Source organism: Furipterus horrens, unplaced genomic scaffold (genome assembly GCF_987537825.1).
Source record: "Furipterus horrens unplaced genomic scaffold, mFurHor1.1.pri manual_scaffold_11, whole genome shotgun sequence".
Taxonomy (NCBI): domain Eukaryota; kingdom Metazoa; phylum Chordata; class Mammalia; order Chiroptera; family Furipteridae; genus Furipterus; species Furipterus horrens.
This window is the reverse complement of record NW_028327181.1, coordinates 3,005,062-3,021,066: the sequence shown is the minus strand read 5'-3', so window position 1 is coordinate 3,021,066 and position 16,005 is coordinate 3,005,062. Positions and strand designations below refer to the sequence as shown.

Below are 16,005 nucleotides of genomic sequence, written 5' to 3'. Positions count from 1 at the left end.
AGGCTTCTTCGCCCGACGGCAAACACACAAACAACAAATGTGGGACCTCGGACTTTGTCACTTTAAAGGAGTGTTGTTTTTTACAAAAGAAGAAAAGAAAGTGCTTGTTACACAAACAAAACGAGCAGGCGCCTGTGGGCAAGAGCGCAGAAGAAGGCCGTTCGTCCGCCGTTGGTTGGAAGTACTGGTGGGTGTCGCCATTGTGCTGGGCGAACCGTTGGTGCCTAACAAACGCCGATGCCATCAGAGCTAACGCCAGAGAGGACGGCAGCTGAGAGCAATAGTACTTGCGCTGTGTCGGGCCCCGCTTTCACATTTAAGCTCCTTGAGTACGACACCCTTTGGGGGCTGGTGCCTTCCTGGCCCCCAGTTTACGACGAGGAAAGAAAAGCATTGACAGGGTGAGCAACTGGCCCGAGGTCACATAGCCAGTCAGGGGCGGGACACGATGGAGCCCCAGCAGTCCGGCTCCCGGGTCAGCTCTCAGCCACTGCGCCTGACCTCTGACCCAGCACTTCCATGTCTAAGAATCTAGCTTCCCAAAACTCCAGCCCATGTGCCCAAAGATATGTCACTCAGAATATTCACCACAGCACGGTGGCAATAGAGGGACATTGGAAGTAGCCCACACATCCATTGAAAGGCCATTGATTACACCAAGGTTGCAGGTTCCATCCCCAGTCAGGGCACGTACAAGAATCAACCAGAGATGCATAAATAAATGGACCAACAAATTGATGTTTCTCTCTCTCTCTCTCCCTTCCTTTCTCTCTCTAAACTCAATGAATTTAAAAAAGAATTAAGGCCATTGGTTAGACAAACTACATGTGGTTTGTTTATACAACAAAATTGAGTTGAAAATACTGAGCTTGATCTCGGTTTGGATGGAAGAAGCAATTTATGATAAAAATACCTCAGAAAATTATGTAATCTTTATTATAGATTTTATATATATCCTGCTTTAGCAAAACAAAAGGTTCATTATTTGTACGCAAGTGTGTATATACTCCGACTGCTAAAGATCATCACCTCTATGAAAGGAAGACTTTTACTTCTTTATATATTTGTGTGTTCTTTGCATTTTGAACAAAAACATATGTGCTTTCTGTACTCAGAGAAATTTAATTTTTTTTTTTTTCAAGAATGGCATCTGAAAAGCTACTCACGAGCCTGTCCCGGCGGGCTGTGAACAGACCCTCGGTCCCCGTGGGTCCCACGTCGCCGCAGCCCAGCCCGGGCCCTTCACCCCTGCACGGGGGTCCCCGCAGTCCCCACCCTGCTTCCCCACCTCTCTGCTCCCTACCGGAGGGAATACCTGCGCCCACTGAGTCATCTGCTTGCTTCCTCTCCGTCCTCCAGCCCTAAGTCCCTGAGTCACTTCCTCTGAGAGGCCTGCCCCAACCTAAGCCGGGATTAGGGGGGTGGGGGGGTTCTCCTGCGGAACCACGTGGACCGCAGGTGCCCTGAGTGGAAATTTTAGTTCCCCTTGGTTTCTACAATAGAGCCCGTGGGGGCAGGAGCTGGGTTTCCCACTGCGTTTCTGCTGTGCTCGGCACGGAGCTGGCTACTAAGAAATGCACTGACAGGCGGAATGAACGGATGAATGTAGCTTCACAAGGAGGGAGACAGTGACCCCGTCCCACGCCCTTGTCCCATGGCTGGGGAAGCTGGTTACATGTTAGGCCCACATGTGAGGTCATCTGTTCACTTCAGCTCAACATCTCCCTGTCTGTCTGTCTGTCTGTGCGTGTAAAATATAGGGCCCCAGCTTCCTGGCTGAGCTCCGAAGGGCTCTGTGTTGAGTCTAACGCTCCGCTGTCACCACCTTGAAATCTGAAAACTTTGTGGAACAAGGGACCTCGCGTTTTCATTTGGCACGGGGCCGGCAAACTGCGGAGCTTGTCCCAAAGCCGTTCATAAACTCCCATGACGGTGGGGTCCCGACTCCTGCCGGAAACGCCCGTGGGGTTAGGAGGCACGGACGGCCAGCCCGCTGAGACCGTGCGCCACCACGTGTCCCCGGCTGGGCTCCCTGGGCCCAGAGCTCTTCTAATCCCCTCCAGGCAGCCCCTGCCTCTGGGGACTTCAGACCTCATCCCAACCCTTCCACTTAAAAAACTTATTTCTTCAGTTACAGTTGATGTACAAGATTATGTTCGTTTCGGGGGTACCACACAGTGGCTAGACGTTTCTATAACCTGCAGAGTGCGCCCCCGTAAGTCTGGGCCCACCGGGCACCGTACGGAGCTGTTACAGCACTGACTGTGCTCCCGGTGCTGCATGTCACACAGCCCGTGACGGCTCTGTAACCGCCAGCCCGGCCCCTCCGTGCCTTCGCCCTCCCACCAGCCCCCACCCGCCTCCCGTCTCCGCCGCTGTGGGTCTCCTTCCGCTCGGCCTGTTCGTTTGCTTTGTTCCTCAGATCCCACGTACAAGTGAAAGCCTCTGGCACTGGGCTTCCTCTGTCTGAGGACCCTCTAGTCCACCGTGTCGTCATCGGGGCATGACTCCATTCTTTTTTTTACGGCTGAGTCATAGGCCGTGGGACACACGCACCACTTCTTCTGTACCTGTTCATCTGCGGACGGACGCTTTGGGGGCTACACTAAATAACACTGCAATAGATGGATGGATGCGTGTGTCTTTTCAATGTAATGTTTTGGGTTTCTTTGGATAAATACCTAGAAGGGGAATTCCTGGGTCTGTCTTTGTCTCTTGTTTTGGCCTCTGTTTTAAAGTCTGTTTTTTAATCCCTTCACTTTTAATAAACAGTTAGGAAACCCACTCTGAGAATAGATCGGAACTGGAATGTTTATGCTTTCAGCACCTATAAAAGGTACTCTCTGTATGTGTGTATACGGTGCAATTTCTATAGAATAAACGGGCTGACAGCCATTCTAGCTTTTATGTGACCGTTCCTGAAAGACTCTGAGAAAGAGGAACAAACACCTTCCAAATCGATTTCATTTTCCTCTTCTGGGTAGTTTAAACCATCCCCTTCAACAAAGTCATCCTCCCCTTCCTTACAGTTTCTGAAGAACACGTCTTGCTAAGATTTCTCTTCCATCACATTCTATGAACCCAAAAAGGGAAGCAAAATGAGAGCCAAGTTCATGCTTGGGTTTTGGTTTTCCTTTTAATTGGCTCGTGTTGTGTGTTCACGAGAACCCCTGCACACCACCAGCTGTGAATTTAGACATTTTTCCATGGGGGGTAAAGTCTTCTGAGCCATTTAGCACAGGGTCACACACAGGCACGGACTTGCTTTGGGAACCCTTTTTATTAAAATGACGCAACAAAGGAGCAGCCCAAGAAAGAAGTAGAACTAAAAATAGAATTAAAAGCAGAAGTGGGAATTTTCACAGATTACTTTTAGAAAGATGAATGATTCTTTGTTGCTGAATAGAATTCTACCCTGGCCGGGAAGTGGACTAGGTTAGAGCGTCGCCCTGATGTGCCAAGATTCTGGGTTCGATCCCCAATCAGTGCACGTACAAGACTCAACCAATGATGCATAAATAAGTGGAACAACAAATTGATGTCTCTCTCTTTCTTTTCCTCTCTCTCTAAAAAAAAAAAAAAAAAAAAAAAAAAATCCTGGCCTCACTCCTCCCCAAGCACCTGGGGAATGGAAGAATTCAGGTAGCCACAGTGCAGCGTCCACGTAGGGGCTCTGAACCCCAAAGGAAATGACTTCTGTGCCTTCGTTTCTTTCCACGTAAAGTGTGCTAACATAAAAAGCCACAATGTTAAGTACTTATGGCCACTGGCTGTGCTGAACATTTTCTGCACATTTATTCATCCACTCAAATATTTGTTGAGCACCTACTATGTGCAGCCCCTCTCCCGAGCACTGGGGATATAACAGTGACCTAAGTCCCCATGCTTCAGAATCTCATGTTCGTTACATCTGCCCAACGACCTTCTGAAATCGACTATTATTGTTACTCTTGTTGGACAGATGAGGAAATTACAGCGTGGTTAAGTCCAGTCTGCCCCTGGTTCACACGTCCGGCAGGTGGCTGGGTGGGGGTTCATGCTCTGATTTCTCTGACTTGGCACAGCCTGTACTTTTCACCAGGCTGTGCAGCGCCTCTGAAAAGGGAAGCAATAAGGACAGCCCAGAGGGGGTTTGGGGGGGGCGTCAAAGGACTAAAAGCTGGTACGGTGCAGCCCTGACTGGTGAGGCTCTGTGGGTTGGGCATTGTCCTGGACACCTAAAGGTCGTGGGTTCAATTCCCCGTTAGGGCACATGCCTGGGTTGGGGGTTCGGTCCCCAGTAAGGGCGCCTACGAGCGGCAACGGATCGGTGTTTCTCTCTCACATGGATGTTTCCCTCCCGCTCCTTCCTCCCCCTTCCCCTCCCTCCCTCCCTCCCTCTCTCACAGCAATGAAAAAACAAACAAACTGAAAGCTGGTATGGTCTTTAAGTGCAGGGAGCACCCTGGGAATTTGAGAACACGGAAACAAAGACACCAAGAACCATGTTCCCCACGTTGTGGCTTGAGAACAGAGTTCAGGTTGGATCTTCCCCTGAGTCCAGGGCAGAGCAAACCCATCCGGCGTGGGGGGCTCTCCGTGGGACACCCACATGCGGCCAGGACGCTCGCCCTTCCCACCCTTGGTGTGTGTGCAGAATCCTGCACTGAGAGGGAAACACTGATGTTGACAGAAATTAGTCTCCAAACCGCTCTACAAGCTAGATTTAAGGGTGAACGTCATTAACCTCTCTGCCTCCCCCCAAAAAGCTGTGCTATCATATAAGCACTGACGAGCATAGCACCGTGCCTGGCACGGCACGCGAATGCAGTAAACACTGCAGAGCAGACGAAGGACTCCTTTCGGCTCACAGTCCCACAGCAAGCAGGCAAAAGCAATCCCGCTGGACTTGGCACTTCCCAAAGGCCAACGGGATTTGTTTCCTAAGCTCAGCTCCCACTGGAAAAATCAGGGCAGGTAAACATACCCCTCGGTGTGTTCTTTGAAATGCAAAGGCTTGCAGAAAAATGTGGAGCCCCAAGGAGGTCAGAGCAGATGGTTTTTGCTGTCATTCTTCCTGGGCCACTGAGAAGTCAAGAAAGGAACAGAGGCCCCCCACTCCCCACTGTGAGGATGAAAATCACCACAATCAAGACATTCCAATCTACAGAGCCCCACGCAGCTCGAAATAAAAGTCTTGACTTAGTCCCGTTTCTGTTTTCCAAGACGAGTGATGATTTAAGGTCAGAGACGAGGAAATACTCCTAACTCATCAAGTTCATTAACTCCCCACGAGAACGAGAACGTGACAGGTTCAGCACCTATTTCCTCAGCCGTTTAAAATGACACAGGTGCCCAGCTCGTCCTCACGCCCACCCCCACCCAGCACACCCATGCCCCGTTTACTGTCCCCGTCACTGTAATCAGATCCCATAGATGCAACCAACTCACTTCGCAGCTGGCACCTTCCAAAAAGGCCTGGCAGCCAGAACTGTGTTTCCAACAGAGTGAGGAGGTTACAGCCCAGAAAGGGGGGCCTTTTCAAAGCCCCCACCCCTCCGCGTCAATGATTTTGAAGTCCTCAATCTGTCCTCCTCGGCTCTGTCCGTCGGTCTGGTTCCGGATCAGTTCAACACATTTGGAGACGCCAGGGCCCCTCGGAGCGGCTCTGCGGGCTGCCCGCCCCGCCGGCGCAGCCTCTGCGGCACAGGGCGGGGATGGGCACCTCCTCCGGCCTCGGGGGCGCGGGGCGTCCCGGACGCCAGGGCCTCATGCTGCGGAGTTTGAGCTTGGTGTAGAATTTGGGGAACGAGGGGCTGGAGAAGTAGTACACCAGAGGGTCCAGCATGCTGTTCATGTAGGTGAAGCTGAGCGTCAGGTGCAGGGCCATGTGCACGGAAGGGCTGCAGACGCTGGAGGGCACCGTGCAGAGGAAGTACAGTCTGGCCGACACGCTGGGCAGGTAGCACGTGATGAACACGGCCGCCACCACGGCGATGAAGCGGGTCGCCCTCCGCATCCGCGCCTGCCTGGCCAGCTGCTGCCTCTGCCGCAGGCTCCAGATGACCCGGAAGGAGCAGAACAAGATGATGCCGAGGGGCAGGAAGAACTCCAGCTGGAACATGACGTCGTGCCAGCCGTTGGCCGACTCCATGATGAAGCTCTCGCAGGAGACGGTCTTCTCCTGCACACACAGGTGGCTCTCCGTCAGCAGATAGAGCGTCCCCAGGACCACCACGGCCCAGAGGGCGCAGACGATGCCGGCCGCCGTCCGGTTGGAGATGCTGTTCACCGCGTGGTGGGGGTGGACCACCTTGAAGTACCTGTCCACGGCCACCACCGTCAGGAAGACGATGCTCCCGGCCCTGTTCATGGCCAGCATGAAGAGCGCCACGCGGCAGGGAATGTCCTCGAAGGCCCACCGCCGGCCCCTGCGGTAGTAGTCCGTCCGCAGCGGCAGGCAGATCATGAGGAGGAAGTCGGCCACGGCCAAGTTGAAAAGGTAAATAGTGCTGGGCTTCCAGGTCTTCATGTGGAAGCAGAAGCCACATAGGGCGATGCCGTTGCCCAGGGCGCCCAGCACAAAGAACAGGATCAGCAGCGGGGGCATCACCTGAGAGATGGGGTCCTCCTGGATGAGGCAGCAGGACCCGTTGTCCATGGCGGACGGGGGGCCGGTGCTCGGGGTGCCGCGCGGCCCCCGGAGTCCCCGCAGTGCTTATCTGAAGGCTGCCACTCACCCGGCGGCTGCTTTTCTAGCTGCTTCTCCCCGGGATGCAGGCACCGGCAGCACATGAGAGCCTAGGGATGGCCTTTCTCTGGAGCCGGGGTCACCAGCTGCTGGACTCCCCTCGAGCCAGGCATGTGGCCCCGCAGAGCTGTGAGATGCAGGTGACCCTGCGGGCAGTCATCGTGGGGGGCGGCTGGAGAGGCGCTGGAGGTCCGGCCGGCTCCTGCTCCCTGTGCCGCCGAGCGCAGAGCTGCCCAGAAGGCACGGAAAGACCTTGTTTGTCCTTCCTCCTCCCGGAGGAGAAATACAAACAGTTCCCGGGAGGGAGGGGAGCCGTCCTGGGCCTCCGTCCGCTTTCCTCCCTAACCTTTGCCTGACTGGCCGTCCTCTGTCCTCTCCCATCCCCTGGGGCGCTCCCTGCGCTGCCAGAGAGGCCCGGGGCCACTTCCTGTGCCCACACCCAGAAACGCAGCCCTGCTGAGCCGGCGGGTCTGCAGAGGGGAGAAGTTCGAGAAGCCACACTTGTTGGGTGTTGAAAACAATTCTTTGAAGTGCGTGTGGGCCTCTCCTCCCCTGCGTTCCCCACCTCCCACACTTTGCCTCCTTCCCTGGGCCCAAGTGACCCGTGGCGTGGACCTGAAGCCGCTGGCGCAGGTCTGCCTCCACGGGGCAGCGTCCGGGGCCCTTGTCTCCCCGTGCCGCAGGCAGAAGAGGGTTTGGCTCGGAGCCTCAACACAGCCAAGCTCCGTGATACACATGTTCGTTTGTTTTTCTAATTTTTATTTTATTGGAATGACGTGCTGAGCACACTGGTGGGAGCGAATGGGGGTCGGGGCAGTTGGCCAAGGACTCTCTCTCTAAAATGATCACGGGGAGCCCTGGCCAGTGTGGCTCAGTCGGCCGGAGCGGCGTCCGGTAACTGAAAGGCTGTGCGTACAGTTCCCGCCGGTCAGGGCACATTACCTGGGTTGCAGATTTGATCCCCGGTTGGGGCACAAACAATCCGCAGTCTGGGCATTGTTGTGTGTGTGTGTCTCTCTCTCTCTTCCTCTGTCTCTAAAGCAATGAAAAAAAATGTCCTCGGGTGAGGATTAAAAAAATAATTAATCATAGGTAAAGTTAGACCGCACCGAAGTCGGAGTCTTTGCTAAATCTTCCGGTCCTTCGGTTTTAGGTACAATCTGTCTGTCCTGTGCCTTTCAGCCCCCAGCTTAGGAAAGGGGGGAGGGGAGGGAGTCGCCGAAAGAGAGGCTCCCTGCTCTCCTCCAGATGCAGATTAAATTCCTTCCACCCAATCCCAGACTCCGGATCAGCCCGGCCACATTCTCCGCTGCCCCCGCCCACGCACACACCACTGCCACCTCCCAGCTGTCGAAACTGGTGCGTTTCCTGACCGGTTTCCTTTCCTCTAGTCCATTCCCTGTGATTCCTCTTCCACGTGCAAGGTGATTTTTCTCAAGTATGGTTATGATCGTATCCTTTAAAACAACCTTTTTTCTTTTATTCAAAAGCCAGCATTAGCTCCCTTTGATCTGCCAATGTGGTAGCTATGTGGTTTGTGAGCCATATCTGGTTCGAAAACCAGTTTGATTTGGCCCACGTGGATACAACCCCAGGACTGTCCTATTAAAACCTGTATTTCTAGCCTCTCTTGGGAAACGGTGAGCTCTGGCTCCGCATGGTCAACAGTCCCACGTAGTAGCAACCAGCTGCCGCTGAGAGCAGCTGCCCCCTTCAGACAGGCCAAGAATTCTCCACTTTGCCGCAGTCCCCACCACTCCCTCGTGTATGCTCAGCCTCACTCATGCACATGCCTGGTCTCTGTTCTAGGTTAAAAGCCACATTCCTTGGATTAATGCACAAGGTCCTTTACAGGTGCTTCCCAAACTTCCTTTCCCATATCATTGTCCTGTTAGTCTCGTAACTTCTAATAAAAACGTGTGACCATCAAGCACCTACATTCAGCTCCCCCACTCATCCAAGAAGTCCCAGGAGACGGTGACCCTGGCAGAAAGAACAAAGACGAAGGGTCGCTTTCCACGAGAGCTGCCAGCCGCCATGTCCCCGCGGAGGCCTTGGTGGCTCTGGGAGAAGGCGTGTGAACATACGGGGTGACTTACAGGCTGGATTTGTCAGCAAACGGCACATGTTCTTCATGCTGTGTTAGCAGACGTGCCAGGATTCTTGTCAAAGCAAGAGCTTCCCTGTTCCTGTGTGGGTAACACCTGCCTTTCTTGTTTGTTTGTGTTTTCTACTTTATTTTTTAAATTGTTTATTCCATTACAGTCGTCCCAATTTTCCCCTTTACCCCCTCCACCCAGCCCGCCCTCCGCCTGCCTTTCTTTTCCTCTGCCTCTCTGGCTTCTCAAACGGCCTTCCCTTCTCTCTGTAGAATTTACTGGCAGGCAGAGGATTAAGGAAGAAAACGTAGGCTTCTCTTTCTCTGGAAGTCTGTTGTTGATCATGTGTGGGAAGGGGGTGCGTGCGAAATCTTTTTTGCTCTGAACCTAAGACTGCTCTAAAAAAAAAAAACAAAGTCTTAAAAACACTTATCCCAGATTTTAGTGCTGATCTTATTTTGACTCCTAGCTATTAACTGCAGTGCCCGAGGCAAATATAGGCTTTATGGAGGTAGTGAAACTAACATCATATTCTACACCAACTCCACTTACGTTTCAGAAATTAAATTAAAATGTAAAAAGGAAAAGTAAGCACAAAGGTTTATTGAGTGGACCTCCGAGGTGTTTCTGCCAGGTGCTGGGGGGTCCCCAAAGGAGGGAGATGCATGCGCTGTCTGCAGCTGAGTGTGCAGTCAGGGAAGGAAGGCAAAGGCATCGGTAACAAAGCAAACAGAACACATGGCTTAAGGCAACGTTTTCTCAGACGGTGGCAGACAGACGGACGGACTATAAGTGAGCTTTGAGGGGATACAGAGTAAAAAGCACCCGCGTTTTGTATTTACTGCTATGACTCGACTTGACTATGGGTTTCAGAAATACCAGCGGCCCCTGGAGCTCTGGGACCCCGGGAGTTCAGGCTTCTAGGGGCAGAAATGGGAGGAGCAGACACCCAGGCCTGGCAGGAGCTGGCAGAAGGAAGGCTGGGGGCGCAGCTGAGGGACCCCCCAGGCGGCTGGCTTTGGAGTCTCTGCCCCAGCACTGTGAGGGACAGAGCGGGCCACGCTGAGCGGGACACACTGCAGGGGACCCGGAACCCGGGGGCCGCGGGGAGCCCTGGGGCGGTGGCTTTGGTAAGGTTGGGGGGATGTAGTTGGAAAGGCGGGCTTTTGCCCCACCCCCACGGGCTCTCCTCTCGTCACTGTCACGGGGGAGTTGTGCAGGCTCAGAGCCCACGTTTTCCCTTTCCGGTGCCTCCCCGAAGCCTCTTCCTCGGACCCCACGTCAGACAAGGGGCCTTCATACCGTCCACCAAGTAGCTGACGCTGTGGGCTTGGGTCCCTCTTCTTCCTCACTCACCGCCCCCCCCCCCCCATCTGTTGAGCACAGGGCCTACCTCCCCCACCCCGGTTACCACCACTTCGACTGGTCCAAGGCTGCGGAGGAAGGACCCGCCTCCTGGCCGGTCCCCCTCCAGTCCGCGCCCCCAAACGCAACGCTGATGCTATTCCCCTGGCCGCCGCCCACCTGGGCCTGGCTCCCCGTTGTCCTGAGCAGGGAATCCAAGACAGCTGGGGAGACACCCCAGGAACTGGCCTTCACGCTGCCCAGGGGAGCCGCGCCCCCTTTAGTACCCGAAGGCGGCCTTATAGGGACCGCTGGGGACACGCGCCCTTCCCCCCGGGGCCTGGACAACTCCTGCTTTGTCAGCCTGCGCCTAGACCAGCATTTCCGATAGAAATCCCCGCAGAGATGGAAGTGTTGTGGAGTGTACCTGTAGCTTTTGAGCACTTAAAATGGAGCTAACGTGGGAACCGAAGGTTCCATTTTATTTCATTTTAATTAATTTAACACTGAAAATCCACACAAAGTTTGTGGTCAACATATAGGAACCCCGGGACAGACACCACTTCCTCCATCCTCCGGCCTTCTGGAATCTCCCTCTCTGGTCTGGCTTCGACCCTCCTCTCGGCCTTTCTGCCACCCACACACTCCGTGTCTGCCCCCCGCGAGCCCCCATCGCTGTGAAGGCTGGCACTGGGTCTGAGTTAGCTTCGCGTGTGCAGACGTAGCCCCGCGGGCGGCATCGTGGGGACACTTGGCAAGTATGTGCTGATTAAAGGAACGAGCTGAGGAGCAAATGACCCCAGACCTCGGCGGGTTACTTCTGCTCCTGGCTGGGGAACCACCACGGAACAGGAAGGGTGGACTGAAAGAACTGGAGAGCTGATCTGGGCTGATCTGGGGCGCCAGCTCCTCCGATGTCTTGCAAGATAACACGTCACTTCAGATGTGACAGGGGCAGAAAGTGGGGGATCTGCATGTGACAATGCGCGGGAAGACTCACTGCCCCTGGACACTTCTCCTTGATCCCCACGCTGCGGCCACCTGCCCGCACTGCCCAGGCCACGTGTGGGACGTTTTCCCCACTGCAGGTGATTCTGGGTGACCCCCTGGCACTGACCAGAGTTAGCACAGACCCCACAGGTTAAGGGTTTAGTCCCATGAAACGGCCCCTCATTTCAGAGGCCAGACGCAGGTTGTGAGTCCCCGCGTTACCCACAACTCTGTCCGACTTGGCTGCACTCTGGGGTTCCCATGACCCCCCCCCGATCCCATCATGTGTTAGAACCGCTCACAGAACTCAGGAAAACGCTCCCGAATGCTGATCAGTTCATTCTATAACAAAAGGATGTGACCCAGGATACAGATGAGTGCTAGGTACCCACAGTGAGGTCTGGAAGGGTCCCAGTGCAGGACTTCTGTCCCCATGGAGGTGGGGTGTGTCACCCCCCAGCACCTCCCCACGTTCACCAGCCCCCTACTTAGGGATGTCTGTGGAGGCCTCACCAACGGGCGTGGCCCATCGTCCACCCCACCGCCAGCCCTGCTCCCCTCTCTGGAGATTGGGGTTTAGGGCTGAGAATTCCAAGCTTCTAATCACAGCTTGGTCCTTCTGGTGACAAGCCCCAAGGATCACCTCAATGAGGACAAGAGACGCTCCAGATAATTCCGAGGCATTTAAGAGCTCTGTGTCAGGAACCAAGGACAGAGACCAATTTATACATATATATATATTTCTTGTTATTTTACTGGTAGGAATCCAGGGGCTCAGCCTCCCCCGAAATGCCCCTGCCAGGGGCCTGAGTATATGACTGTTAGCTTCCTCGGCTGCTGTGACAAATTCCTGCAAGCTTGGTGACTTGAGACAACGGGAATCGGTCTGAAATGAAGGCGAATGGGAATCGGTCTGAAATGGAGGCGTCAGCAGGACTGTGCTCCCTCCGGAGGCCGAGGAAGGGCTTGTTTCTGCCATTTCCAGCTGTTGGTGGCCGCCAGCAGTCCTGGGCTTGTGGCTGCGTCCCTCCAATCTCTGCCTCCCTGCTCACAGGACCTTCTCTCTCTGTGCCTCTTAGAAGGACACTTGCCATTGGACATAGGGCCCGGATAATCCAGGATGACCTCATCTCAGGTCCATTGACTTAATTACATCTACAAAAAAAATTTTTTCCCAAATAAGGTCATATTTGCAGTTTTTTGGCGGGGGTCAGAATGTAGACTTATCTTTTGTGGGGTGGCAACCATTTAGCCCACTATAGCAGCCTTTTCAACCTCAGGGTTTGAGTCCTGGGGTTCCTTTCTCTACCCAACTAGTTCAGAATGCTTTCTGTGGGAAGGAGCGAGAGTCACTAACTGAGATGAAGGTCCCAATGATTCATCATATCTTCTGCTTGTTTCTGCTCAGCAGAGCTGCTGTCCAGGAAGGAGCCAGTGAGGGGCCCAAAGGTTAAGGGGAAGGACAGGGATTGCTCCACTGTGAGATGGGGGAGCACCCTGACATGTGACAAGGAAGCTCCCCGCCATTTCAAACTGAGTCTTAAAAATTGTAAACTTTTTTTTTTTTTTACCTATATAAGGTGCAAGAAATATTAAAAAGGAGGGGTGGCTATAGATTTCATGAGATTTAAGAGCTAGATCAACCGACTATTGGTTCTCTGAGCCAAACAACTCCAACTGTTAAAAAGAATGCAAGCCCTGGCTGGCACCTAGTCGGTTGAAGCGTAGCCTGGTGCACCACAAGGTCATGGGTTCAATTCTCAGTCAGGGCACATACCTAGGCTGAAGGTTCAGTCCCCAGGCTGGGCTCACACGAGAAGCTCTGACGATGTTCCCTTCTCTCCCTCTCTCTCTCTCTCCCCCCTCCCTCCTTCTCTCTCTCTAAGATTAATAAGCATGCTTTAGGTGAGGATAAAGAAAAAAGAATGTGACATTTGGGGCAATCTGAACACCAATTGACTAAGTAAAGATATTAAGGAATTATTGCTAATTATTATAAGTGTGATAATGACCTGCCCTGGCTGGTTTAGCTCAGTGGATTGAGCGTCGGCCTGCGAGCTAAGTGTCGCTGGTTCGATCTTCCAGTCAGGGTACATCAGAGAAGGAAAACTCTGACTCCAAAAAACCTCCGCTGCCTTGCGGCATACCTCTTCAGGGGAAAGGCTAAGGGAGTAAACCCCGACAGAAAATCCGGAGCCGGAGTCCCTAAGGCGGTTTGACGTTGTAGTCAACACCGGCAACTCCTGCGGCGCACCTGAAGCCAAGCTGTATTGACTCCGTCTTTCCCTTGGACCCTTCAGCTGCGAAGAGAGGGGGGGTCTGCTGCATGGGCAACAGCAGACCCTCCATATCACCCTGCCCAGGCTCTGTAGCTTCAGCGTCATCACAAGAAGTCGATTCAACACGGGAGGAGACAGATACCGTGTCACTCCCAAGTCGGACTGCACAACCATTCTCGGCGGTGCAGATAGACTCTTAAGAAGCTACACCATCGTCTCTCGAGACGGACGGCTGCCGACGACGACGACGATAATGACAGGTTGGCTCTGTTTAAAGACAGAGCCCTTATAGTTTAGAAATCAATAGTGAAACAGATGTACATGTAAGTATACGATAGATGGTATGTGGTTCGAAGAAGTTCAACGGGAGAAAGGGCAGAAACACGTGAAGGGAGCTTCTGAGTTCTTGATTGTGATGCTTGCCTTATGGGCACATGGATGTTCACTGTTCTGTCCAGCCTGGGCTGCGCAGCTCTGCTGTCCCCGTACAGCGAGGCTGACCAGGAAGACGTCTAAGACATCGTGTTGAATGAACACACACACACACACACACTGGAGTGTGGGCAGCATATCTCCATTTTGGGAAGGTAAAAAATAACATGTACGCCCTCAGTGCTGGTGGCAGCGGACGGTGTTTCAGCTGCTGTGGGAGCCAGCCTGGCAGTTCGTCACAAAGTGAAACGCAGACCTGCCCAGTGACGCACCGACTCTGCGCCTGGGGGTCGACCCCGAAGAACTGAGAACAGGACCCCAGCAACCACTTGTATGGAAGACGCCTCGCAGAGCTGTTCACAGCAGCCGAAAGGTAGGTAGCGTGATGGTGGGTTTTTGCGTCAGCTTGGCTGGGCTGCTGGGCCCAGGTATCTGGCTGAACATCGCCCCGGGTGTCTCTGTGAGGGTGGCTCGGATGAGAGCAGTCATTAAACTGGTGGGCGCTGAGCAAAGCAGATGGCACCCCACGTGTCGGTGAGCCTCGTCCAATCAGTGTTGGGCGTTCTTCAAACGAAGCTTGATGTCCCCCCTAATGAGAAAGAATCCCGCCAGCAGATGGCCTTCAAGCTTGGCTGCCATGTGGAGTCTTCCCTGGGTCTCCAGTGGGTTTTGGACTTGCCAGTATTCATAATCACACAGCCCAAATCCTTAAAATTGCTCTGGCTTCAGTTTCTCTGAAGAACCCTGAGTAATACAAGTGGAGACAGCCCCAGTGTTTAACCCACTGATGACCAGGTAAACCAACTATGTAGATGCTGACAATGGAATCTTACTCAGCCGTGAAAAGGGATGACGTACTGACTCACGCTCCAAAGGTATGAACCTCGGGAACACTGGAAGTGAAAGCAGCCAGACACAAAAGGTGACCTCGTGCGTGGCTCCAGTTCCATGAAACAACCAGAATAAAAATCATCGAGACAGCAAGGAGGTGAGTGATCGCCAGGGACTGGGCAGCGGGACAAAGCAGAGACAGGTTTCACTGCAGAACGAACAAAGTGCCTGCCCCATCGCGATTACATGTATCATTTTTGTCAATTAATCCCCCTTACGTATTGAATATTTATGGGCCTCTTGCAGCAGAACCGGCTGTGTTCCTGTCAGTCCTGCGTTGCAAGAACAAATGACCTTATTAAACGTCTGCTTTGGGGAGAAGCAGAACAGGTTGGTTTTCATGAACTTCGGTCACGCCTGCTCCTTCTCTTGTCAGCTCAGTCCCCTGACCCTACTCCCTCTGAGCAGGGGTTTGGGGTTAAGGACCCAGCTAGATGCTATCTCTGTCTTCCCAGCATCCACACGCCCTCCTTTTGGCATCAGCCCCCTGATCTCCTTTGGTGACTCCTCTGTCTGTCCCTAAGCTTTGACCATCTCTGAGGTTTGAAAGACTTTAGCTGCATCTCGTCTCTAGGAATGGGCATGTGACCTGGCCTGGCCAATCAGAGCGTCCCACCCCTGTGGCCACTATGACTGAGTGCTAAGTGCTGACCCAGAAAAAGGTCTAAGATATCTTGTTAAATGATCAGGGATGGGCATAGGACTCAAAAAGCTAATGATTTCCTCCCGGTCTTAGTCCATCTGGGCTGCTCTAACAAAATACCATAGATTCGGTGGTTTCTAAGCAACGGAAATCGATTTCTCCCAGCTCTGGAGGCTGGGACGTCCAAGATCAAGGTGCCGGCAGATTCACTGTCTGGTGAGAGGCCATTTCCTGGCAACTATCTGCTTGCTGCATCCTCACATGGCAGAAGGAAAAGGGAGTTCCCGGGTCTCTGCTACAAGGCCACTAATCTCACTAGTCACCTCCCGAGGTCCCCACCTCCTGATGCCATCACATGAGAGGGGAGAATTTCAAACTGTGGAGCTTGCAGGGACACAAACATTCATCTATGGCAGATTCGCACCTGAGATGCATGCTAGAACCACCGGAAAAGATCGTCTCTCTTCTGGGGCTGCTCAGCCAGTAGAACATAACCGACATATTTTGGAATTATGATGAAAGCACGGGGAAGAAGCCAAGAGATGAAAAAAAGATAGTTTCCTTTCTAAGAAATTTTAAATTTGCAATAATTCGCTG

General features: G+C 53.3%; 1 protein-coding gene across 1 annotated transcript; it reads right to left on the bottom strand.

Moving 5' to 3' along the window:
* Positions 1–5,373: 5,373 nt before the first annotated feature.
* On the bottom strand, positions 5,374–7,293 carry HCAR1 (hydroxycarboxylic acid receptor 1). The gene has a single exon (XM_090291193.1). It carries the CDS (start codon positions 6,638–6,640, stop codon positions 5,609–5,611), a length of 1,032 nt encoding a protein of 343 aa, XP_090147319.1. The 5' UTR covers positions 6,641–7,293; the 3' UTR covers positions 5,374–5,608.
* Positions 7,294–16,005: the final 8,712 nt, after the last annotated feature.